We start from the raw sequence: 27,076 nt of genomic DNA, 5'->3' as shown, positions 1-27,076 counted from the left end.
TTAGTCAATGGGGTATGTATATGTTGAATTTGATAGGTCTGTTGAGCACAGTCCATGTTGCCAAATTTAGTAGACAAGGCACATTCATGAGATTTATCTATTCCTCATCCATCTTGACAAAAGTACAAATACTGACTCAAGTGTTCAACCATCTTTCTTTACCCCAGTCCCTTCCAGCAAAACCCAATGAGCATGTTTTGTGGATAGGTCCAAATGACCAAGCTTAAGTAAATATACCTTGTGATTGAAGGTATGATATTGAATCAATTAATCTCCATAACAAGTCGTCTGTCTGAGAAAGGAAACAGAATTAGATCTAAAAAGATGATAACAAGTACTATATATGACGGATGCTCCAAAAGTATTGCCTCCTATGTTATTATGTTGGTGGTATGGCAGTAGAGACTGAACCTTCCTGCCAATATCCCTTTACGTTTTGTTGCTGTGTGACCAAAAAGTGGATGTGAGCACAGTGTGGGTAGTGCATTACAGCAGAGGTGATGTTGACAGTGGGTCACCTCCACTGGTGCAGTTTTACAAGTGTAGCATGCAGACTCTTCTTTTTCATGGCTGGTGAAAATGCACAGCTAATGGTGGTGACTAAGCTGAAAGATAGTGTTTTTTAGCTGAGAATTTGCTTTATCACATAGTATTATTGTAGTATTTGTATTTGTTACAGTTTCCATGGTAATAAACAGGAAGCATTACTTTTGGAATGACCTATGTAAACATAAATAATCTCTATTTTGTAATTGGTTAGAAAAACACTTTTAATGTCATATGTTTTTAACTGTGCAATAAATGCTAAGGTGTGTGAATTAGCTTGGTTTAAAAATGCAAGAGAATTGAAGTATCCTAGCAGTAAATCCATGGGTGGGTGTTAGGAAAGATGTGTAGTTCACGTGACTGATGAGATATTCACAATTCTGACCCAGTCGCATAGTGACTGATATTGATAACACCCATTTCTAGAATGCTGTGGCTTTCGTATGGCACAGAATCTGCTGAAGTCTGTTCATGAGTGTGGAACTCAACGTTGATGCTTGAAGCACCCCAATTCATTTTTGTGAATCATGTCCATGAATTTAAAAAGCACAGAATGCTGGTTATGTAATGCTGCTCTGACTCTGGAAGTGCAACGTAATTTCTGTCATGTGCTATTAAGTGCTTCTCCTCATCTGAGACAACAGGAAACTGGTCCTTCTCTTAAGGATTTGTCAGCCTTAAAATTAGGAAGCATTTGTGTGATAGCCACCCTGTGCTATTACTACTTCAATTAAATTCCATTGCTTCCTGTTGTACCCCAGGGAGGTACCCCAGACAATTCCTTGATATCCTAACTATCTGTCCCTGTCAGACCCTCCTGGATGGTGATCTGGTGCCTTCCACCCAACTCTAGCTGCAAGTCAGCCTGATGCTTTCTGCTCCTTGCCTGGTGAGGTACTGCTTGTTTTACATAGCATATTACCAAACTTTTCTGAACATTTTCTGTAAATGCATTGTGCTGTGATATTTTAATTAGAAAATAACTTCTCAGTAGAGTTAAGCATCTGCCTGAGATTGATAATGGCAAATCAGTCCAGACGGAAGGTGGTCAGTTAAGTCCTCCGTCACCTGGCTCTCCCTGCCTGTCTCAGGGGTGGCAGCCAGGCAATGCTCTTGGTTACTCTTTGATCCAAAGACAGCAACACTGAGATGTGGAAAATGCCCTCATTTCTCCATTCACAGACTTTGGTCAGACCTAGCTATGGGCCAGATTCAGTCTCATAGCATGCCTGAAGTCAGAGTCTGATCTACAGCAAGACATTAAATAGAAAACTATTCTGACACAGAACAATGACCCAAGACTGTGCATAATTCTGTGCACCTTGCTAATTGGATGGTGTTATCAAATTGGAGGTAATTCAGAGAAGAACAACAAAAGTGATTAAAATTCTGGCAAGATCATTTCACAGGGGGAGATGAAAAGAACTAAAAATATATCAGCAAGATAAAAAAGGAGCAACTAGATGGGTATGATTCACATAACAATGAGCATTAGGAGTAATTCAGGAGCCTGACACTCCCTTCAGCCCTCCATTTCCACAGAGTTTGGAGTGAGGGCTGGAGCACCTCTCCTGTGAAGAAAGGTTGAGGGAACTGGGTTTGTTTAGCTTGGAGAAGTCTCTGGGTGGACATCACTGTGGCCTCCCAATACTTGAAGGAAGCATATAAACAGGAGATGGAATAGCTGTTTATGAGGGCTGATAGTGATAGGACAAAGGGGAATGGTTTTAAACAGGGGAGACAGGGGAGGTTTAGGTTAGATATTAGGAGGAAATTTTTTCACTCGGAGGATGGTGAAACACTGGCACAGGTTGCCCAAGGAGGTTGTGGATGCCCCACTCCTGAAGGCATTCAAGGCCAGGCTGGATGTGTCTCTGGGCAGCCTGGTCTAGTCATTGGTAACCCTACACATAGCAGGAGGTGATCTTCAATGTCCTTTTCAACCCAAGTAATTCCATGATTCTATGATTCTACGAGTTTAGTATACCTATGAAGGTGGTGGGGCTTCGGGATCTCTCTGATGCTAAGCTCCAGGTGCATGTTCAGAATGTGAGCTATGGCTATGAATAAAGAGTAAACTGAATGAAGCGTGAAATGAGCATTAGGAAATACTTCCAGACCATGACTGATTTTGAGGTTGTATAGTGTTCTTAAAAGGTGGAAAAATGTTTCAGCAACAAGGAAGCTCAAGGAAGGATGATTTTGAGAAGGAGCTGCCATGTCTGACTTGTTTCTAACCCCAGATTTTTCCTTCATCTGTTAGTTAGAACACAGGCATCTGCAGAATTGGTAAGACTTCAGTTGAAGAACCAGCTGAGTAAAAGCGGAGTCGGATCTTGCTGCTCCTGTTGCTAGGTAGTATTTTGTGACGGTTTCCTGCTGAGATAGGGGTCCTCTTGGCATTGCAAATGTTCTCATTAAGTGCTCCAGGAGACTTGCAGCAGATTTAAGGATTTTAAGATTGAGCAAGCTTTTCTCTCTCACCTTACCAAGATGTCAAACTCATGGCCAAAGGATCTTATAGAGTGTAAAGGTGACATCTTCCTAAAGGGAATGGACAAAAGCAGGGAGGTAGGTTGGAGGGTGGTTGATCTGGTCTGATCAATCCCTGGCACTACAGGGCTCTAAATCACTGTTTGCTTGAAGCTAGGAGGCTGAGTAGGGAAAGCCTATGAACTTTTCTAGCTTGTAGTTTAACTAAAAGGGTCTTTCAGACAGATAATCCAGAATACTTCTGGGTACAAATTGTTTTAATTGATTGTCACCTCAGTTTAGCTGACCTGTTTCAGTCTATCTCTATAAATTTACTGTGAGAAATTTCCTGATATAGCCAGTTTTAAGCTGACAGAAATAGAGGCTACACTGGGGTTTGTACTGGTTAAAGTGAGTCCTTTTGATTAAACTGGTGCCAAATTCTGTGTGGACAAATCCTCATATTGTAACAAACCCACAGATCCTCCCTTTCCTCTGACAATCATATCAGGCTGGTGAGTCCTATGGACCCAATCTAATAGAAATGGAATTTTTACCATGCAAATCTTATTACCTAAAGTGCCAATGAAACTAATGGGATTTTGGATAGTAAAAAATTCTCTGTATGTGATATGTAGTTTGGAATATAAATTCGTTGGGATGGGGAATTTAAGGAACAGGAGCTGTTATTTCATGTGCTCCTTTGTGGCTTCGGGGAACCTGTTCCTCCCAGCACCCTGCAGTTCCTCCATGATTTCCGAGGGACCAAAGTGCTGTTTGAAGCTCCTCGCTGAATTTGGCTTTCGAGATACTCCACTAAGTGCCCATTTATTTAAGAATTTACTTGGGGGAGGGGAACAGAAATAAAAAAATATCCCATATGCTCTGCTCCAAGGACAGACATTTGGAGAAATATATATATTTATATATATATATTTTTTTTTTCCCATAGGAAACATTTACTTATTTATTTATCAATTTATCAATTTATTTATTTATTTGCTGTGGAAGTTGGCTGGATGCATCAAGAACCCAGGGAGCACTTGGATGTACTTTGACAATAATTGGATTAAAAAAAAAGTATCTATTTAGATAACATTTTGGTTTACACTCTCTCTGTATACATGTGCGTTTATACACACACGCGTATATATGTGTACATATGTGTACTGCTCCAAAAGTTATGTCTCCTATGTTATCAAGTTGGCCTACAACGTCAAATGCAGTTGGCGGTGGTGCAGTACTTGAGGCTGAACCTTCCCACCAATATTCTATTTCATTTTGTTGCTGTGTGATGGATGGCGGCATAGGGGCATTCTGATAGAATGGCATCTGACATGGAACTGCATATGAAGAAAAGGTGCATCACTGAATTCCTACATGCAGAAAAAATGGCACCTACAGGCATTCACAGACTTCCGCTTAATGTTTATGGAGACCAAGAAGTGCATATGAACAAAGTGAGGGGAGGTGATGTGTTTCAGCAGTGGTGATGTTGACAGTGGGTCAACCTCCACTATTGCAGATTTTAAGGAGTACAGCATGCAGGCTCTTGTTCGTAGCTGGTGAAAATGCACAGTGTTGAAAAATAGTGTTTTGTAGCTGAGAATTTTCTTTATTGCATAGTGTTATTGTAGTCTTTGCATCTGTTACACTTTCCATGGTGATAAACAGGAATCATTACTTTTGGAGCAACCTACTATATATGGCATAGATTCTATATACGCAAGCATCCTCAGAATTCCAATCTGTGTGGCAGCTCTCACACTGAGGACTGTGTCAGAAGGTAGATGTAAATTTAATAACCAAGATGCTGAAGCACTACAACACATAAATCTCGCTCTCAGAGTGTTTATATGTTGTGATAACCCAGCACCATTTGCAGAGGGTTTGATGCCCCTCGCCATTGCTTGGGCAAGATTCCTGACTTTTCTATGAGCTTAGCTTAAGTGTATGATTAGGCCTAAAATCATTTTAACCCACTGTTGCATCATTTTGATGGCAATCCTGATTATTTGGCTTCCTGTCACTTTGGAAGCAAAGATGCTATTAATGATACCTTGATTTGTCTATTTATTCTAATGAAATGTGCAGAAAAAGCACTTTGGAAAAGTAGAGAAAAGAGGAGGAGGTCAGATAAAAACAACTGCAGTTTGATGTTCGTTTTTGTGGCATTGATAGTTATTATTCCCAAAGAAAATAATGTCCTTTTTTATTTGCTTTTAACATTTCGCCCTTGGCATCTGTTCCATCCATTGTGGACTAACCTAGAGTCTGTTCTCTGACGATGGGTTAAAGCGAGCACTTACTGAAAAGCATTCTCTACTTAATTACTTTTCCTTCTTCTGGAAGCTTTTTTTTTTTTTTTTTAGTCACATGTTAATTGTGTATTAGTAGGTCTTTCTGATTAGTTGAAAACATAATGAAACCTTTGTAAACAACGGGGAGAAAGAGGGAGAGTGGGAGGGCAGCGAGGGGGAGAAGGGGATGGAGGAAAGAGAGGTGCGAAGCGGGGGCTGGGAGCGGGGGGTCGGCGAGTTTTGAAAGGTGCAAATAATGCCAGTGGAAATTTCTTTTTCTTTTTTCTTTTTTTTTTTCCTCTTTCTTTTCTTTTTTTTTTCTTCTTTTTTTTTCTTTTCCCTTTTTTTTTCTTTTCTTTTTTTTTTTTTTAATGGCAACTTCCCTCGTCCAAATTAATCATCTCACTTAATGAGAAATGAGATGCATGGAGATGCAAATCGGAGCAGGGCTGCGAGTGCGGCGATCGGGATGGTGTGGGGGGGGCAACGCCGCAGCTGGCCCCGAACAAGTCAGCCCTATTTGTAAAGGGCACGGAACTGAATGACGGGCTTGTTACCGGCTTTCTCTCCACTAGCCATAGGTAAAAATGCTCCGTTTGTTCCTCCGGACTGCTTTGGCCATGTAGATGCCCTGCCTCGCCTACCCTTTGGTTCCCACACCGCTCCCAGTGGGATGCAAAATTTGGCTGTCAGGAAGACGCTTAGGTCTGGGGGCTCCAAGATGCGGCATTAGTAAGTTCTCTCCCCTTCAGAAGGGGAGAGAAATTATTAAAAAAGAAGGAATATAAACATCAGTGAGGACCCAAGTCAGTGCGGCACGAAGGCCAGCCAGCGCAGCTCAGATTCGGTGAATCAGCTGAATCAGGCCCACTTCTCAAAGACGTTTTTCTTTTTTTTTCTTTTCCTGGAAAGCTGCTCCTTAAACACAATTCACATTGGTTGTTTTAAAAAGGACTGTCCTCTGTTTGCAGCGCTGCATTTCGAACGGGCAGAGCCTCTCCCCTCCAGCCCTCCGCCCCCACTCCCTTCTGTTGCTGCTTTAAAGAGCTGTGCTTACAGGGATTTTGCAGCTCTCCGCGTGTTATTAGAAAACGTGTGGCTGGGACGGTTAAAATGGGAGTGCTACTGTATGCAAGAGCAATGTTCACTGTAAGCAATCCAAGGAAATCCTGCCAAGGCAGTATATGAACAGCAGCCAAACAAAACACAGGCGCCTTTCCAGTGAAAACCAGCACACTTCTGCAAATAGAGGAAAAATTGACTTTCTGATTTGGAGTGTTTCTACAACTAAGAAGAATTACTACAGTGATTGTTCTAAAAATATTTTTTAGGCAGTGCATTCTCAGAGGGGTTGGGATGCTTAGCATTGTTTAATTACGCTTCTCATAGGTGATCAATCTGAATTGTTTGGAAATAAAACATGAAGTTTTTAGCATCTTCTTTTATGCCAGTGTTGGCATTATTTTCCACAATGTTACAGTGGCATAAACCACCACCTATTTAAGGAGCAAAAATTGTATTTTTATCTGTATGTTTCAGGAAGTACGATCGTATATTCAATTTCTGTAACTTCATAGTCGTAGACTGCATTTTAACCGCTTCATCTAGAGCAATCCCCAAGATGCCTTCTATGTAAGGGATGACTTTTATTCTTCATATGAAGTATTATTTCATACTACTTTTCTTTCTCCAGTAGTGCCCCCTCCTCCCTCCTGACATCACTACCCTCCCTTAATATTCAGACTTTAAAAGCTTCTACAGATTTTTCTCCTTTGTTCACCCTGTCTGGGTTTTTCTTTATGGGACTCTGAGTTCTGTTGGAGCCCTTTAGTGTAAGATGTGTGTGCAGACATTCTGGCATCCAAAAAAAATCCCATAATTGAATGGGATTTCACAAATTTGTTTATATTCAGGAATAAATATGATATTAAATAGATGTTCTGCAAAGAATGTTTTTACAAAGAATTCTTAATAACACAGCTTAAAAATGCAGTTACTTTATCTAAGCTGAAGTACAGAAATAGGATAGATCTGCAGAGAATTATTATTATTATTATTTTTTTTTTTCAAATTCGATTAAAAAAAAAAAAAAAAGCTTAGTATCAGCATAAGAAAAAGCAGCCAAGTTGTCAAGGATTAATTTCAGTTTATATATTTCTCATATTTCAACTTTTTTTGTTTGTTTGTTTAAACTAGAGGTACAAAAAGATACTTTACTAGCTGTATCTCCATTTATTCCTCTAATATATTTACATCTGCGTTCTTTAGGCTTACAGCTGCTGTGGAATCAGTTCTCTTCTTTTAACTCCACCACCACAAACCAGATTTATCCCTACATTGAAGATGGTGTCTTGAGACTAACAAATCCCAATGAGGAAGAAGACCCCCATGTGGAGCCCATTGAAGTTAGTGGAAAGATTCACACTGACTTTAGTGGGCTTTGTGTTAGGATGTGAAACATTAGGTTCCTTTTCCTCTTTGGAATTTAACTGCTCATATTCAGGATGAGAAATCTGCTATTTAACAAACCTTTAAGCTGCCCTAATTTACTAAATTAACTTGTGCTGTATTTCCTATTGAAGCAATAGTTTCACCCCTTGGGGTAAAACTGTTGTATCTGCTTCCCTCAGGATCAAGCTGCACATGTGAAAGTCTAGTTGGAATAGCTGGAGAAGGATGCACCTGTGTCCTGTACTCAGCCGATCTCTTTCCTTCAGGCACAGTGCAATATTCATAGCCATTCTTACACAGAGCAAATCACTATCTATCTGTATCTATATTTATCTTCTATCATGTATCACCTATTACCTACATTTATGTCATAGACATATTGGTATATGTGCATATATATCTACGTATGTTTATAAAACATATATATTATCTACATTATTATTATTTAAGATATAATCATTTCTGCCTTGAGTGTGGAGGATGTCATCCACTGTAATCAAATTAGGACATGGCAGTTGTGACATATGCCATGTCAAGGCACAGCAGAACAGTTCTGTATCTTTAAATGTTGATGTGTAGCAGTGAAACCAGGTGAGGTCTGGCCCCAGGTGCTGGCTACTGCATGCTTTGCTGAACAATTTTTAAAGGATTCAGATTGGGTAGTTGAGGGAGGAAAAAGTAGGTCTTTTTCTAAATAGACTTTTGTGTGTGTGTGCATGTAATATGTCGTAGGTTGCTGCAATGATTAGAAGGCTGATTGACTTAAGCTTCGTACATTCATCAAACAGCATTTTGGCATAATCCAGCCTTGACCTGGCTTCCCATGATGTACAGTGCTGGTTATCATGGAGACCCAGTTATGCCAAACTGGAGGAAGGTTTTGTTGAGACTGTGCAACTCATGTCACTTGTGGTTCTATACAAGCACTTTAATAAGGGTCCTCCACAGCACTGTTAGGAAGGGAAAGCTGGGATGCAGAAGAGGTGCTCCAAAGATTGCTTCTGCTCTCCCTGCCTGCTCATGTAGTGCCTTGATGGCTTGAAAACAACAACAAAACCAACCCCAAAACAGCACTATAGGAAAGGTTTTTCCTTCATTTCTTTCAGTCCAGTTTGAAGTCATTTTATTTTCAAATCCATCACTCAAATTCTGTGGTCACAAGAGATATGACAAAAAAGGTGAATTTGCACATAATTTGGAAAGTGGCCCACACTGAAGGTGTATGGCTTCTAAATCTAATTAGAGGTGTAGTTTGTTACAGGCAAAAATTATTGATACACAAGGAAGGTTTTATTCCGAGACATCTGTAGGTTGGCAGCTGTGCCAGCCATGTCTGCTCTTCTAAGTAAGGAAAACTGTCCAGCCAGGAATAGCAGTATTTTGGTGACAAATGCTGAGAATATTGGTTGAATTGCACGGGAAAAATATTGTCATTATTTTTATTATCCCTACTCTTCGAGCAGATTTGAGATGTGTGTGTTATGTATGTCTGTGTGCACAAGTGGATAAGGTGCGGAGGGAAGGCTGCGATTTTAGTTTTTTAAATCACACCTCCTTAGCATTTTGTAAGTATCAGCATTCTAGCAGAGCGATTTGCTAATTGCGCTGGAAGACCCACTTTAAATTCAGGAATACTGAAACTTTGAAACTGTAACATTTTGACTGGCGAGAATGACCAGTCTCCCTTTCTGTTCCGCAGCGAGCTAGTTGAAGGAAGCTGGCATTGTCGCAGAGTGAAAGCTCTGCAGAAGTGCCGCAGGTTTTTCATATGGAAATGTGAAATAATGGGGTGATTAAATAGAGCTGTATATTAAAGTACATCTGACATTAGAATTAGCATAATGTGCTCTAGCCCTAGGCTGAGTACTTTATTTGCCATCTGCGTCGGACCAAAATCCCCTGGGGAAGCGCTAAAATATTCTGAATAAACTCAGCCCGAGTTCTTATTGAGAGTAAAATACCATTTGTGGCACGTCGTATTGATTCGTCTTAATTGCGGTGCAGAAAAGAACATTCAGTTGCTGATGACTTTTGTACTCTGTGACAAGTCGGCTGGAGTTATTCTAACACTGCAGTTGGTTAACCTGAACAGACTGTCGTGCTCAGAGAAGGAGAAAACCTTATCTTCAGTAGCATAAACTACAGTATCATCTCCCGGCTGTACTCCTGCCTATCTTGATGCAGCATCCTTTTTTTTTTTTTTTTTTTTAAATCTTTCTTTCTTTCTTCTTTCCCCCCCCCCCCCCCCCCCCACCCCTTCCTTCATTCCCTGAAAACAGCAGCCAACAAACGGACGGGGAAATGGGGTTTCATTGCATTAGTCCAGGCAAATGCACATTCTTACCTTGTTATTCTCTGTCCCCACGCTTCCACCCCCACATCTTCTTTAAATAATAATAATAACAATAATAATAATTAAAAAAATCCAGAAACATTTGACCAGCTTTCATCTAAGGAAGTGAAAATCAGTGGAACTTGTCCTTGAGGATCCATCTCCGGAACCATTAGTTCAAGAGATTTATTATGTATATTTTGTAAAAAGCTGTGGCTTCTCCTGCGCATAAGCCCACAGTCTTACTCGGTTGTAATGGTTTGATTTTTGTCAACTCTCTGCTCAAATAGGTTGCTGAATACCTTTGAAAAAGTGCTTATAACATGCATAAAAGATAAATATTTCATCTGAAGGAAAATACTTTGATGCTTCATGCAATTCTGTAACATTCATAAGGTCCAGTTTTTACCCTATAATTGCCTATCATTATACACAATTTACATATTCAAACATTCTCTACAAACCTTAGTCTAGCATGTTTTTATTACAAATTCAGATCAAGGGAATAACCTTTAACTTCAGAGACAAATGAGACAAATTTACAAGTGCATGTCTGCTGTTTTCTTGTGTTTTATAAATCCCTGCAGACCCGAACACTTTTGCTATAACGCCACTCAGAACAATATACATATATTACTACTTGTTTGTAGTGCTTCAGTAATGAGTCCCCTTTGTATTAGATAACCTATATAATTCAGCATCTAGGCCCTCCATAACGTCAATTATCTCCTCATAGCTAAATGTACATTCCATTAAAACAAGATTTACAGCCTTTATAATACTTCTTAGGATTGAACGTGGAGATTTTGTGGATTTAAAGAAGCAGAGATGGGAGTTAGCATTTGTTAAAGAAGCAATGAATTAAAACAAAAATGCTATTTCATTTACTAACTATGAATAGACACCTAATACCCTTAAGAAATAGTTGTAGTAAAAGAGACTGAAGTACTCCTGGGGAAAGAAAACAAACAAACAAACAAACAAAAACCCAGGAAAATTTGCTTTCACCCTATGGCTTTTTTTATTGTTTCCTAATTTACTCTTTATTTTCCATTATATGACATGGACAATTTCCTTTATGTATCCTCCTTTGAGCCCTTATTCAGATTACTCAGAAATCCTGCTTGTAAGATGAGAAAATGGCACCTTAGAAAAGTCTGTTGGAAAAAAAAAAAAAAAGAGTAAAAAAAGAAAAAAAAAAAAAGAAAGAAATCCCTGCACTTGCCAGTTTTCAAACAAAACTACTTACAGGAAACCGATTTAAAGGCAAGCTGCTGGCATATTTCATATGTTGTAGAAAAGACTGACATTATTTCAAATACATTTGAATACCTTATGCAAAGAAAAGGCCTAAAAGTGTCCTTGAGCAGTACAAGGGTTTTTCATGAATGCTGTAAATGGGATCCTATATATAAACCCACCAGCCAGGAGTATTCCCATGGTCTTTTCATCTGTACAGTGGGTGCATTTTCCCCTCTGTATTATGTTCCCCATTTTCACTGATCGTTTTCACTATTTTATGCAGTAGTTTTGTAAAGCATCCTCACAATCAACTAGCTAATGTCTGAGGTTCAAAGGAACTAACTAAAAGACACAAAGCTGTTTAGATGCTAAAGGTGGAGTCAATTGAAACAGCTGTATCACAAAGGACTATTTAAAAGTTAACTCATTCACTATTGATCTTTTGATATTGATTTTCCTGTTTGCTCCTTACTTTCCACACTTCTCTCTTTCTCCGTCTTATAAATTGCCCTTGTAGTTCAGAATTTAACACCAATTAGAAGAAGTTGTTCTGAGATGACAAAAATGTTTATCTTCCATTTTAATAGCCCTTCTGGGCCAAAATCCCTGTGCTGAGAGTTTCAGTTTTTTGCTATACAGTTCTCTTTCTTTTTCTGCACTAAATAAAAGCACTTCTTATGTGTCTGTAGACTGAACTTCCAGTAAGCCACGAGATCTTTTAAGGAATGAGAAATTGGACATCCAAAAGGAAGTTGCCCAAAATGACTATTGACATTTTATACCTAAAAATATAATAGTGCCATTTTGTAATGCACTAGACATTAAACTGAGCTGCACATTTGGCTCACTTATGTGACTCTGGCAGTATGGTTCTGGAGTATGAGTAAGTCTCATACAAAATGGGCTATTGAACACAAGCTACATCTTCAGCCAAAGGTCGACTGTGTCCATTAAGAAGCAGGAAGCATCTGTTTGTCTTATGCATGGCTGTAGCCTGCAGTATCCTCCCTTTTCGTAAGTATAGATGCTGGAGAGGACATGTAAGATGCTTTTGGGGAAAGTTAAATGAAGACTTAATCACAGGCTAGTATATTCATATAAGCCTAGATAAGATGCCTGTTTGTGATGACTTGGTATAACTTATGAGGGAAAAACTTACATGTCTGCAGTGGTGGTCATCAGAGCTTTGAATTCACAGCAGGATAATTCAAATCAGAGTTTGTATAAGAGTACAGTATTAAGGCGTCAGGTTGATATCTCAGTCTTTCAAGGATTCACACTCTTTGTTCTCGGAATTGTGAGAGGACTGGTTGTAGATAAACAGCACAGCAGTGTAACTTCTCAACAATTCAATTGGCAATTAATCTTCTGGGTTTTCCATGATAAAATAAAGCATTTGATGAAAAGATATTTGTTATTACAAGAATGATAAATAGAAAATTTGCTGTTCTGCCTAAATATGGTCAGTACTGCCCTCACCACTAATGGTTTCAGAAAACAAAAAAGGCTCTCCAAACCGGGGCAATATTTAATCCAGCAAAGAACGTGGCAGTTGGCCTTCTTAGCATAGAAATAATTAGTTACACAAGTATATTACTAATATTAATGCAATATTAGTATATTCCCATATGGGTATCAACCAGTGACATTGTAGATCTTTTTCAACAGGTGGAAAATGCTCACAAGAATATTCACATTGCTAATTAGAATTAGTGCCGGGAATAAGAGGGTCTTGTGAGGTTTGTAGGTGCTCTTGGCATAAAGCTTCTTGCATAATCTCTGTGGAGAACTCGCAGTCCTAGCAGTCAAGGAAGAAACAGGATGGGGAAAGCTGTGAAGCACATAGGTAGTGTGTGGGAGAAGAGCACTGCAAGAAGTCATGCTTTTTTTTTTCTCTCTCTTTGAAGATGGCACTGGAAGAGATAGGCTATTAAAGTCAAGGCAAGAAAACAGGGCCAAGTATAGAATGAGACAGGATTCTGTTACTGAGAAGTAATACTTCTCAATTACTTCTCCTCCTTCAGACATTTATTTCTCCATCCACCTCTTAAAAATATTTCATTTTTGTGTCCCTGTCACATTCTTGCCTTTCACCTTGAGATTCCTCATTTCCAGATGATGACAGGCTCTATGGCCCCTCAGCTCAGGCTCTTGCATCTGCAACATTCCTATCCTCTCCTTGACTGAGATGCACTTCAGGTCGGCTGAGCTTTACAAGAGAATGTGGCTGCTTATCTGAGTGGAGAATTGAAGGTGCTTAGGTTGTGAGACCTCAGGCGTCTTGCTAAGTTATAAAACACCAACTTCTGCCACCAGTTGATGCTTACTTTATGCACCGTTGGTGATAGTCCCCGTCACCCTCACCAGGAAGTGCTGCAAGATGCTCTCGAGCCCTTTTTTAGAGAAGGCAATGTAGAGATGTGTGCACTGTCTTATCTCTGGGGATGAACAGAGGAGCTGCACTTGTTTTACATCTTCAGCTTGTACTGCCATCAAAACAGAATGAAAATGAAGTATAAAATGAAATGGTTCCTTTGTATTTGATGTTTAAAACTAATGATTGCCATAGAACTGGCAGTGGTGGTCCCCATTGAGGCATGGACTCTGTTTAACACCTCAGTCTCTTGGGAAGACTTCTAGTCATTCTGTGAAATGGAGGTAGCAGCAATTTCTAACACTCCAGAGAGTGCAGGAAGGGCAAAACTCTCAAAACTGGGAGTGTTCATCAATAGTTGCACTCAATCATAGTATCTTTGCACACCCAATTTTGCATCATTTATGAATCAGTACAGTCCACACTACAGACACATGGAAAGTATTTGGCCCTTCTCTAGGTGACCTGTCAAACCACACAGAACCATAAATTTTCTTCACTATGAAACACTAAATCTTTTCAGTATTTAATGCACTTCTCTTTAATGTCAGTCGGTCTTATAAGGAGACTTGTTAAACCAGTGTTCCCAATTACGACATTTTAATTTAATAATAATTCAATTAAAGGTGTGTTTTTTATGGAGCATCTATGCTACCTTTATTGGTATTATTAGAGTAACTGTCATAATAACAAGGAGTAATTATTTAAATGCTCATTAAAAACCAAGTGGTGGAGAAGAAAGTAACTTTGGTAAAAAGACTGTAGGAGCCTGATACACGTCTGTTCCTGAGTGCTCCAATAAAAGGTGTCCTTTCTTTAAAGCTTCCAAGTTTCTACTTTTCCTGAACTTCTAAAGGTGCTGTAAAGCAGTATTAAAATTCCTTACCATTTTTATTGCTACTGTTGTAACTTCGTAAAGGAAACCAGAAACATTATCTAGAAAGTATTGCTAGAGGAAAAGAATGGCAGTAGTTATGTGGACCTGACTCGGTACTCTCAGCAGTCCTAGCGGGGGCTATTGATGGGTGATTAAAAGCAGAGGGGAGTTCATTCTCTGTTACAGCTAATGCAATTATTTAGAAATGCTGAGGGGAGACTTTGTAAGGCACTGGATGTCACTGTAGCCCAGCAGAAAATAATGAATTCTCAACAGTTGTTATCTTACACCGATTATTGCTTGATGGTATCCAGAATAACTGAGGATATTTTGAGGGAAATTTATCTCCAGGGCAAAGGCACTCAGCATTCAGCTGAGGAAGTCATGTACCAACTGGGCAAGGAAGATTCATGTCTCACTGAGTGATGCAAGTTAGAATGTAGAGGACAGATAAGCCAGGGAATTCAGGCTACCCAGTACAGTGCGATGAACATCCACAGACTCAGGCTGATTTTCTAGGTTGAGCAAACCTACCTGTGTGCTCTCAGTGCCCTCTTTGAGGGCAGAATTTGTTAGGAAGAATACAAATTTAAATTTGTTTTGTGCTGTTCATGAAAAAGAAAGAAAAAGCTCATTATTACTTTCACATTTTGAACGGAACATAATCTGTCATGCAGTAATAGAGGAAACACATTTTAATATTTTGGAAAAGACCATCTTTTGACATGATACTCAGAAGAGATGAGTGTTCAATACATTCATTGTTTGTAATCATCTACTTAGGTAGTTGCTGGGGAGATCTACCAGATAAGACCTAATATCTTCCAGTTGAACCCAGAAATTTCAATTGAAAAGAGGACCATATTTTAAACACTGAGGATAGTCAACCATTGCTACAGACTAGCCAGATACACAATAGATTTTTCTCAGCTGGCATTTTCAAATCAAGCTGGTGGAAACACATGCTAAAAGGCCTGATCTTGTTCAACTGCAAATTACCTGCCTGCATAATATCCAAATGGCCTGTGAGGTGCAAACTAAATCATTTCCTGTGTTTTTGATGACCACATAGGTAGGACACAATATTATGATCTTCAAGTGAAGGAAGCGAGATTTAGGTTAGGCATTTGAGCAGACTTCATGATTTTAAAGAAGAGGAGGAATAAGATAGACTTTAAAAGGTTGCAGACTCTCCATGAGGGTGGCCTTTGAAGTGGTGCACAGAAACCATGCACAGAAACAGATGCAAAGATATGGACTGCTCTTGGGCTAGGAATTTGACCAGAGTAACCCTTAAGGTTTACCCAGTCTTCTCATTCTTTAATTTTGTAGTCCTTTCTAGCACTAAAAACAAGATTTCTGAACCCATATGCTGGCATCTCAGTAGGATTCAGCCCTACAGACTATGAGGTGTCTCAACCCCAGTGGTAGCATTTGTTTGTATTTAGTGCAGTCTTGAAGCCAACCAGTATAAAGGTAAAAAATTATACTTGATCCCTTGGTCCTTAAAATCAGGCCTTTTTACAGAACCCATGTGCAATTCATTGAACAGTATTAATGAAGTCTTGGCTTGTGTTTAACTCTAAGCACATGAATAATTTCATCACCATCCAACAGAGCACTTCAGCCTATGCTTAAGTTTCCCTGATGTTGATTACTCACATGCTTAAAGTCAAGCACATACTAAAGTGATAAAGACTGCACATGGCAAAGCCTATATAGCTAGTTGTCATAACGGCGGTATTTAGACAGACTTCAGTGCAGGTGGCTAGGGATTAAGATAGCCATATATCAAAAGTAGCCTTATAACAAAGAGTTTTATAGTGTAGGTGCACTGCATTATTAAATATAAGGATCATTCTTGAACAATACGTGGCTGTTTCTGGGCATGTTTAAAATATTTAGTGAATTTTTGAATATAAAAATGTTCAGAGTGGATCTTCAAAGACTTTCTGACATTGTTCTGTTCTTAAAAGTGAGCATCTACACTGCTCAGGGCAACTTCTAGGCAAGATAACCATGAAGTGATAATATGGAAATGAACATTTTATTTTATTTTTATTGTTTTTTTAAAAAGAGTCTAGGGAGAGTCTTTGAGGGTTGCAAAAATTTATATTATATATATATGTGTGTGTGTGTGTGTGTGCTTGTATATGCATACACACACACACATGCAAACACTCATGGAACAGTTAGAGGTTGGTAGACAGGTTGCCTACAGTCAATTTTGCCATTGAGTAGTGGTCTCCTCAAGATAAATGTTTAGGAACATGAAATCTAAACAAAACAAGAAAGGAAGAGAAGACTGTTTTATGGCTTCTGGCTTGTAAATCTTACATCACTAATAGCACTAATTTGCTCTGTATGAAAGAAAAGTGAAAGAGTTTTCTTTTCTTTTTTGGATTTCATGGAGGTGAAGTTTCGGAGAACAAAATGAAACATCTCAGTTCCACGTAACGCATAGTAGCATGCATCCAGCCGGCTGCCATTTTGAGGGTAATTTTTTTAATCAGCCATTTCAGTTTTAGATTGGCCTTGATCCTCAGCTTGCTCAGGAATTCTTCTACTTACGTATGTGCCTTTGCTGAAGTAAACGTGTTGCTGTTGCTGTCATCTAATGCACAGCTGCTTTCTTCCTCCTGTCAGCTCTTCAACTAAGCAGGGAGAATGCATGCACACACACACACACTTTATTTTTTGAAAGGAAGAAAAAGAAACCAGCGAAAGAGAATGCATGCTGTGACTTTAAAAATGAAAGAATCAAACAGCTGTGGGTAATAAATCGATTAATTAGAGTGGATAAAATGAAGGTGAAGGGTGCAGAGCACTCTTTAATTTGAAGATATATGACCTTGTAAGATGCTGCACTTCATTTGCTATTAGATCACACTTCAGAAAGGGTTTTATTAAAATCTATTCTAGGGTGAGCTGAGGTAAAACATATTGTTAAAAAAAGCTTTTGACAGAGTATGTTATATACTTTAGTCTGCTTCAGTGATTTCTGTCACTTTTTATACTACACATGTTGCCGTGCAAGAAAAGTTAAACGTCTAGACATTTTCATCATATTTCTGTAAGAAACAGAAATTTAAATATTTGAAGTAATAATGGGAGCATTTACTGTTGCTTTGGCTGCAGAGCTGACATAAAACTCCCTAACTGCCTGAGTGCTGAGTAGATTTTAAGGGATAATGTATCAGTTCCTTTCAGTGTTTGTACGTGGCTTTCATTAATGTCAATAGCAGTTACAGGCACGTTTTTTGTTGTTTTTTTTCTTTTTTTTTTTCTCCCAAGCACAGTACTGCTCCCAAACTTGTTTCTTCTCCAACAGTAGTTGCAAGAGATTAATCAGAGTGTCGGAGTACATCCTGTGCAGCGCAGTGTAAAGGGCTGGGGTGTGGGGCTGTGTCAGTCAGAAATGCTCACTGCGCTGGGTAGAGTTTTCTTGGCTGTGGACAGCTAGATTCTCCGAAATTGGGGTCTGAAAGTGCTATCCGCAGCAACAGCCTTGCAAAATCAATAGAAGCGGGAGGAACTGCACTACATTTATCACAAACCTTTGTATGGAAGTCCCAGTCTGATAGATGCTCGTTCCTTTACGCTTTTATGGATGTTCACTGGGTGATAAGATTAGATAGACTGACAGGCTGATAGGTAGGCAGATAATCCTCTAGCCTCCTTGTCTAGGGTTTTGTCGGTTTTGTTAGCAGCAGACGTTCCTGCAACAGCCAGAAGAGGGGAATTCAGCCAGCAGCAATCCTTCCTTTCCTTGTGTGCCCCAGTTGTAATTTTTTTTCTTGGCTGCTATGAGTCATTTCTCTTTACAAAGGTAGTTTTGGTGATACGCTTCTGCTCACCTTATAAACTCTTCTATTTTAAAGCTCAAACTTTGTGATACTGCAATGGGATGCCAGCTTCAGACCCACACTGCAGTGGGGAGGCTGGGGTGCTTGGGGCACTAAGCAGGTACTGAGGGCAGCTGGGTTTGGGTTCAGAACTTACAGGAAGTTCAGTGCCTTTGGGTGCAGGAGGGGTAAAATTTGTAAACAAGCAAGCAAACACATAAGCCACCTAACAAGAAATTAATCATAGATTTTTCAAAGTGGAGAGTTGTTCATTAAGAAACCCCATTCTCATTTTAAAAACAACAAACACCAGATCACGGTTTTCAAGTACACATGTACTTATAAAGTTACTGGAATGTTGAAGACACGTGCAAAAAGGGTTGGGGGAGAGGAAGTGCATTTTGAAGATAGCATATAATTTATATTGTGCCCAGGACTGGAATTTTCTAGCTAGCAAAATTATGACTGTAGCACAGACTTGTCCACACCTGTCCTTTATGTAAAGCTGAATCAAGGTTAAAGGAATGCTTTCCACCTTTGTGCAGACGTTCAAAGAGCCTAGAAAGGCAAACAGAACAATGTTTTTGGCCCCGGTGAGCATTTCTGCATTGGAGAGCAGGCTTAGGCTCAGAAATTCTTGGGACCCAGTTCAAGCACGGCCCGACATTTGTTACTGTTAATTGCAGCTCTGCTGTCAGCTTTGATTACTGGATGTTTCATTTGAGTGGCTTCTTGGTGTTTTGGCAAAGAGAATGTCGAAGTGGTTTCTGCAAGGATACGTTTTCCAAGCTCCTGTTGACTCAAATAGGGCTTGAGCTGCTAATACCTACATACTATTTTAAAAATGGAAGCCTTGGCATAACTGAAACATGTATATATTAAATTCAGCAGGATCTCAGTGGACTGCTGCACCGAGTATATAAAATACAAAACGAAAGAGTGGAAATGATACTGAAGCTCCTGCAGGTGCCCCATAAAACCTACCATACTACATTTTCTTTGATTTTCATACATAGTCATAAATCCCTTGAAACAAATTCCTTTTTTAAAAATTTATCTATCTATCTATCTATCTATCTATCTATCTATCTATCTATCTATCTGTTTATTTATTTATTTTGGTGGAATGAACACATGAAAGGATTTGGATCCTCATACATCATAAAAGGTTTTATTTGCAAGTTGGAGGGTATAAACGTATATAGCACCAATGTGTAAGTGTGATATTTGTCATACATGTTAACTGAATAAATGTGGTGAGTAAATGTGCTGTTCAACAATTTATATCAGTCAATACATTGCAATTAAGTCCTTCTTTCAGAAATGCCAAGGAGGAAATATGTTAGCAAAATAAAGCACATGCCAACTGTATTTGAATGTTCTCCACTGTATTATTTTTTGAGTGTTCTTTCTGTTTTTCTTTTATAGGTAAAGATGAGCCTTCAAGCTATATTTGCACAACATGCAAGCAGCCTTTTAATAGCGCTTGGTTCTTGCTTCAGCATGCCCAGAACACACATGGATTCCGCATCTACCTGGAAACAAGCCCTTCCAACAGTTCCCTTACTCCACGCATCACCATCCCACCTCCTCTGGGACCAGAGACTGTTGCACAGTCCCCGCTGATGAATTTCCTTGGAGACAACAACCCTTTCAATCTTCTGCGGATGACAGGACCCATCTTGCGTGAACATCCTGGCTTTGGTGAGGGTCGGCTCCCAAACACGCCTCCTCTATTCAGCCCACCACCTCGTCATCATCTGGATCCACATCGCCTTAGTGCCGAAGAAATGGGGTTAGTTGCCCAGCATCCCAGTGCCTTTGACAGAGTTATGCGTTTAAACCCCATGGCAATTGAGTCCCCTGCGATGGATTTCTCCAGAAGGCTTCGAGAGCTGGCAGGAAACAGTTCCACCCCTCCGCCAGTCTCGCCCAGTCGCACCAACCCTATGCATCGCCTGTTGAATCCTTTCCAGCCAAGTCCTAAATCACCTTTTTTGAGCACCCCACCACTGCCCCCCATGCCCCCAAGCAGCACTACGCCTCCCCAGCCTCAGGCCAAGAGTAAGTCCTGTGAATTCTGTGGGAAAACCTTCAAGTTCCAGAGCAACCTTATTGTCCACCGGCGTAGTCACACAGGAGAAAAGCCCTACAAATGTCAGCTATGTGACCATGCTTGCTCCCAAGCCAGCAAGCTAAAGCGTCACATGAAAACGCATATGCATAAAGCTGGCTCCATGACAGGCAGGTCAGACGATGGACTGTCGACCACAAGTTCTCCTGAGCCAGGCACGAGTGAGCTCACTGGAGAGGGACTGAAATCCAGTGAGACAGACTTCAGGAATGAAAGTGATCCCTCTCTGGGCCATGACAATGAAGAAGAGGAAGAGGAGGAGGAGGAGGAAGAGGAACTGGAGAATGAGAGCAGGCCAGAGTCAAGCTTCAGTATGGACTCAGAGCTGAGTCGTAACCGAGAAAACGGTTCCAAATCACTGCCAGATGAGAAATCCCTTGTCCTGGGAAAAGTGATTGAGAATGTAAGTCTCGGTGCCATCCAGCAATACAATGACATGCTAGCTGAGAAACAGAAGAGGAGTAGCTTCATGAAAAGGTCTTCTGACCAACGAGACCTGTGTCCACGAGATCTCTGTCCGAGAGACACAGGTGATGAAGACTCGGTGGTAGGAGAGCTGGACCGCACTGAGGAGGGGACTGTCAATGGAAGAAACTTTGGCCCAGGTGAGCCCTTCCCAAACTTGTTCCCTCGGAAGCCAACACCTATCACAAGCCCCAGCTTAAACAACTCATCTAAACGAATAAAAGTTGAGAAAGATTTGGACTTGCCACCAGCAACAATAATACCTTCTGAAAACGTTTACTCCCAGTGGCTGGTAGGGTACGCAGCATCGAGGCACTTCATGAAGGATCCGTTTCTAGGATTCACAGACTCCCGACAATCTCCCTTCGCCACTTCTTCCGAGCACTCGTCGGAGAATGGGAGCCTGCGTTTCTCCACCCCGCCGGGGGACATGCTGGATGGGGGGCTCTCAGGGCGCAGCGGCACGGCCTCCGGAGGCAGCACCCCCCACATCAGCGGTCCAGGCCCTGGGCGACCCAGCTCGAAGGAAGGGCGCAGGAGCGATACATGTGAGTACTGTGGCAAGGTCTTTAAGAACTGCAGCAATTTGACGGTGCACCGTCGGAGCCACACTGGAGAGCGGCCTTACAAATGCGAGCTCTGCAACTATGCATGTGCCCAGAGCAGTAAGCTGACGCGTCACATGAAAACGCATGGCCAGATAGGGAAGGAGGTCTACCGCTGCGACATTTGCCAGATGCCCTTCAGTGTTTACAGCACCCTGGAGAAACACATGAAAAAGTGGCATGGAGAACATTTGCTGACAAATGATGTCAAAATTGAGCAGGCAGAAAGAAGCTAAGGCCCCCCTCCCCTCCCCCACTAGGTTAAATTTCAGGGGTCTAGGTAACATTTTATTTGTACAGTTTTAACTATTGCCAACTGAGAAAAGATTACCTAACTTGCCTCCGTAAACATTACTTAGCATAACTATGGTAGGTGCCAGACTTTGGCACTTAAATATAACCTGTGTCTACAAAGTTCTATTAAACCCAAGGGTTGATTAAGGCAGTAAAAATTGTGGAGCCTTTTAACTGTGCAATAATTTCTGTATTTATTGGGTTTTTGTAATTTTTTGGCATGTGCAGGTACTTTTTTTTATTCTTTCTGTTTAAATTTCTTTTAAATTTTGTTGGGTATCCCTTTTTAATTTTACCCAGTCGTAGCCTGAGATTACTTGCATTGTAGGGGAGAAACATATCTTTTTAAATTATAATTTTTGGGCCGCTGCTTTGTTGAAATTTAAGCTAAGCATGTGTAATTTCTTGTGAAGAAGCCAGCATTTTAACAGATTTTTCTTTCTTTCGCCCCTCCTCCCCCTTCTTTTTCCATTCCTCATTTAAATAACCCTGAAGATTAGGGAAAACAAAATTGTACAGCGGATAACAATCTTTAAAATTAGCACTTTCTTTTGGAATTGGATGGAATATGTAGCACTGACAATGTCACTAATGATAGAGGCCTTTTCTAGATGGATTTCAACCTTAAAATCATGTCAGCTAAAAAGTCATAGGTGCAAAAGGCAGCTACATTCAAAAAACAAAGCAAAACAAACCAAAACAAACAATAACATTCTTAATTGTGCATTATTATTGGATAGTTTCTTCTTGCTATTAAAGCTATGGCAACAGAATGGTGCCACATTGTCACTTTGGGGGTCTTTCCCTCTCTCTTGCCACTCTTCCCAGAGACAATAGAAGTACATCTTGTGTATGGTAGCATTCTCAGAGGAGCCAGATTTTTCATTTTAAACCTCATAAACACAAAGCTGAGCCTAGGCCGTCTGTATGTGCCTCTCCTCTAGTCCAAATATGCTGTAGTTAAAAGAATTAGTAGAGGATTGAGCAAGTGGCAATTTCTCAATGAAAAGACTTGACTCACAGTCTTTTGGTTTATGAATGGAAATATCAAAACTATCTTATATGATGTACAATGGTGTTATGCTACTATAAGGAAGGAAAAAAAAATTCTAGTCCATCTACTTGTCTCGGCAAGATTCTGCTCCTACTGAAGTCACTAAGAATTTTCCCATTGACTTAATTAGGAACAGAAGTTAATTGTATTTTGAGAAAAGCATCAAAACAGAAAAAAAGTAAAGAACAGAAAAATGCACCTGCTCTACTTTCAAATTTCCTTTTTTTTTTTTTCAAAGCTCATTATGCCTAATATTAACAAACAGTGAACAAACAGTGGACAATTATGGTTAGAGATTTTAATTATGTTGACCCGCACTTTAAAGCTTTTGTTTGTGGTTAAGACAAAAATGGCTTCTCAACAAGAAATTATGTCATATTCTTCTATTTGGCCCAAAGGTGGGTTAAACTGTAAGGGAACAGCTGAGATTAAGTGTCAGTGTTGCTAAGCATGGCATTCACAATACTGGCACTATAAAGAAAAATAAATAAAAATAATTTATTGGACAGTTTTTCTACTGCCATTCAATTTGACGTGAGTGCCTTGAAAACTGATCTTCCTATTTGAGTCTCTTGAGACAAATGCAAAATGTTTTTGTGAAATGAAAAGACTTTAAAAAAAAAGAAAAAAAGTAAAACAAGAAAAGTACGTTCTTTAGAAAAAAAGAGCCACATTTACTTAAAAAAAAAATAAAAATAAAAATTACTGGTTGAAGATAGTGGACGTGAAAATGCCATAAGACCCAATCAAATGAAGATGTATACCCAGCACAACTTCGGACATCCATTAGCTGAATTATTCTCAGCTTTTTTTTTTTTTTCAGGACAACGCTGCTTAGGAAATGGAATGGAAATGATTTACTGCTGAATTAAAACTCAAATGACACAAATTACAAGTTGTTATCATTGAATGAGAAAAAAAAACAATTCAGGAACAACGGCTAATTTTTTTTTTTTTAAAGTTAAATTTAGTGCACTCTGTCTTAAAATACGTTTACAGTATTGAATACATACAAGGGTAAAAAAGAAATTGTGTGTATGTGTGTTTGAGCAATCTTTTTTTTTTTCAAAGTTTGCTTAATAGGTTATTAAAAAAAATGCCATAATGGCCATGTGTATATTGTTTTCTTTTGGTGACGGGGTTTTAGTATATATTATATATATTAAAATTTCTTGATTACTGTAAAAGTGGACCAGTATTTGTAATAATGGAGAATGCCTGGGCATTTTACAAAACCAGAAAGAAAAAATAACAAAAAATAACAAAAAAAGCAAAAAAAAAACAAAAAAAAAACACCTTTTCTTTTTTCCTTGAAAATGTTGCAGTAAAATTTAAATGGTGGGTCTATAAATTTGTTCTTGTCACTGTAACTGTAAAGTCTTGAGTTTTAGTAAATTTTTTTCTGCCTTGGGTGTTGAATTTTTATTTCCAAAATGTATAGAATCTCGTATTCGGGGATTACAAGGTGATTGCTACACCAAGTAGAAAAAGTATGTAGAAAAAAGTGCTTAATATTGTTATTGCTTTGCAGAAAAAAAGAAAAAAAAAAATCACGTTTCTGACCTGTACCTATTTTTCTCTTTTTTTCTTCCCCCCATCCCCATTCCCTTCCCCTTCTGGAATGGATATTGATATTGGTTGATTCATATGATGTAGGCACTTGCTGTATTTTTACTGAAGCTTGTAATTTTTTAACTGTACGCTTGTCCTTTTAAAGGGATTTAATGTACCTTTTTGTTAGTGAATTTGGAAATAAAAATAAAAACAAACAAACAGGCTGCCATAATATATTTTTTTAATTTGGCAGGATAAAAATATTTCAAAAATAGTAAAAAAAAAATAAAAAAAAAAATTTGTATGTGAAGTCCTTATTGTACAGGAAAAAACAAAAACAACAAAAAAAAGGGGGTTGTTAGACGACCTTTGAGTAAAAGAAACAAAACAGAATAATTAAGTGCTTTTTTTTTTTTTGTTTTTTTTTTTTTTTAATGTTGGGTTTGGTTTGGTTTTTTTTGTTGTTGTCGTCGTTGTTCAGAAATAATTTTAGTTGTATATATATATATTTTTTGTCAGAAATGGCCTACAAAAAAGTGCTGTTCCCACAGGGCTCTAAATGTCTTCAAAGTTGCCTGGCCCCCTTGCATCAAGGTTTTTTACCAGGTACGGTTGAACCAGGCTGGATGGTTATTACCTATTTGTGAGAAGTGAAATTCAGTTTCCGTAAAGGTGTCTGAGGTGACATCCTGCAGCTTCCCCACAGGTTCAAGAGAGAGAGAGAGATTTCCCCCCCCTTCCAAAATTAGAAGATGTCTGACACATCTTCCCTCTCCCGGCCACCCCACTCACTGCTCCCTGCCCGACCACCCTCTGGAAGAAAGGCATTTTAAATAGCAAAAAGTGTGGCACATCCACTATGACACAGGTAAAATGATCTGCTGTCGGTACAGTTGTAAATGGGTTGATGAAAAATTGGTCCAGGCGTAGCCCTTCTCTACCCTGTCAGAACAGGACCTACTCTGTGTACAGGTCTTGCCAGTCCATGTTATTAGCTGCTTTGCTGCTGTTCACTCCAAATTGTACATTCCATAAATTTCTGAATGTTTGAGGGACTGGGATGAAATTCTGTGCCTTTTGATGTCTCTTTGCTGTTCTTTCTCTCTCTCTCTCACGCTCTCTCCCCGTTGGGTCAAAGGGAAGACAGGTGACAGAAGAGGCACTGATGCTCTAGTGAAGGGGAGAAGGAGAAAGTGTTCACCGCCCTTGGAGGAAATGACGGTAAAAGTAAAGCAAACAAAACAAATTTCCATGCCAAATTCTTCTGCAGCTTTCATCGGTGCAGAACGGCTGGAGCAATTGGAGAGGCATGGGTGTGACAGCAGGGAGAATTTGGTCCAGCTACCAAACAGTCTTCCTGGCTTGAGCAACGTACCCTCAAGACTTCTGGACAAATTTTGGATCTCAAGCTGATAAAAATCAGGAATTATTCATCGCTCTTACTGCTGGATTACACCAGAGCAGCTGAGGCAGGAATCTGATCCCTTAAAGGCACATTTTCACATTTTGATGAAAATTCAGATCTCTGACGTTTGTATAAAACCAGAGACATGTTGCAGAGCTCAGCAGAATCCCCTGGACGTACATCAATGTAATGCAGATCAGAAGTTAACAGTCCATAATTCAATGTATTCAGTCCGTGGTTCTTTGCTTTAAGAAAGAATTCACCTTTCATTTTAGTGTAAGCTGCTAAGGACCTGCGGTTTCTATTTTATTTTATCCAGGATAGCCAACACCAGCAGTTGTCTAGTCTTGTGACTTAGATCACTGAAACTAACAGTAAGTCACCCCAAAAGCACAAGGATTGTGTTTCTGCTGACTGCAGTGATAATGAAATGGCCCTCCTTTTCTTCTTGCTTAGGAGAACTGTAGTTTACTAGGCTATAAGCACAATATAGTGTAGAGGTAAAATAGCTAGAATGCTGCCGTAGTTCTCTTCACAATTTAACTAGTTTTTATTATTATTATTTTAAGGTGGAGTTTATTACTTTCATTGTGTCTAGTCCTGATGCCTTTGAAGTCTGGAACAAATTTCCACGTGACTCCCTTGGCAACAGGACAGGCTTGAGAACCTGGTTTGAGGAAGAAAAATACTGATTTTTTTTTTTAAGGAAAGGGTCAAAAAATCAGCATTTCATCCCAGTCCTATGTAGAAGACAGTCCAAGGTTTTGTTTATCACAGGCAAACTCATTTTTATGGTGCTCTTTGTATTTTAGAACTGCAAAGCAAAGTAACGTTGATTTAAGTTGTTTGCATTTGTACCGGCAAGGCAAAATATTTTTATTACCTTTTTCTATTACTTATTGTATGAGCTTTTGTTGTTTACTTGGAGGTTTTGTCTTTTACTACAAGTTTGGAACTATTTATTATTGCTTGGTATTGGTGCTCTGTTTAAAAAACGAGAGCACTCTTTCTTTTTTTTTTATTATGGATAAAATATTGAGATGGCTGGAGGTCATTTCAATATGGCTTAGTGAAATATTTATTGTTCCTTTTCTTCTCTGTACAAGATTTTTGGCCTTTTTTTTTT

At 39.4% G+C, this 27,076-nt stretch overlaps 1 protein-coding gene across 4 annotated transcripts in view; it reads left to right on the top strand.

The window, feature by feature from the left end:
• The window catches only part of BCL11B (BCL11 transcription factor B), a 92,189-nt gene extending 67,425 nt beyond the window's left edge, over positions 1–24,764 (top strand). For all 4 annotated transcript variants that reach the window (XM_015865673.3, XM_015865671.3, XM_015865672.3 and 1 more), the window contains one exon: positions 19,868–24,764. In XM_015865673.3, coding sequence (XP_015721159.2) covers positions 19,868–21,879 — 2,012 coding nt within the window. In that variant the 3' untranslated portion in view covers positions 21,880–24,764. The remainder of the gene's footprint in view (positions 1–19,867) is intronic.
• The last annotated feature ends 2,312 nt before the right edge of the window (positions 24,765–27,076 follow it).

This window comes from Coturnix japonica, chromosome 5 (genome assembly GCF_054131305.1).
Source record: "Coturnix japonica strain WE chromosome 5, WE-NBRP24, whole genome shotgun sequence".
Lineage (NCBI taxonomy): Eukaryota > Metazoa > Chordata > Aves > Galliformes > Phasianidae > Coturnix > Coturnix japonica.
Note: the sequence above shows the minus strand (reverse complement) of the source record. Positions and strands in the feature narration are given on the sequence as shown.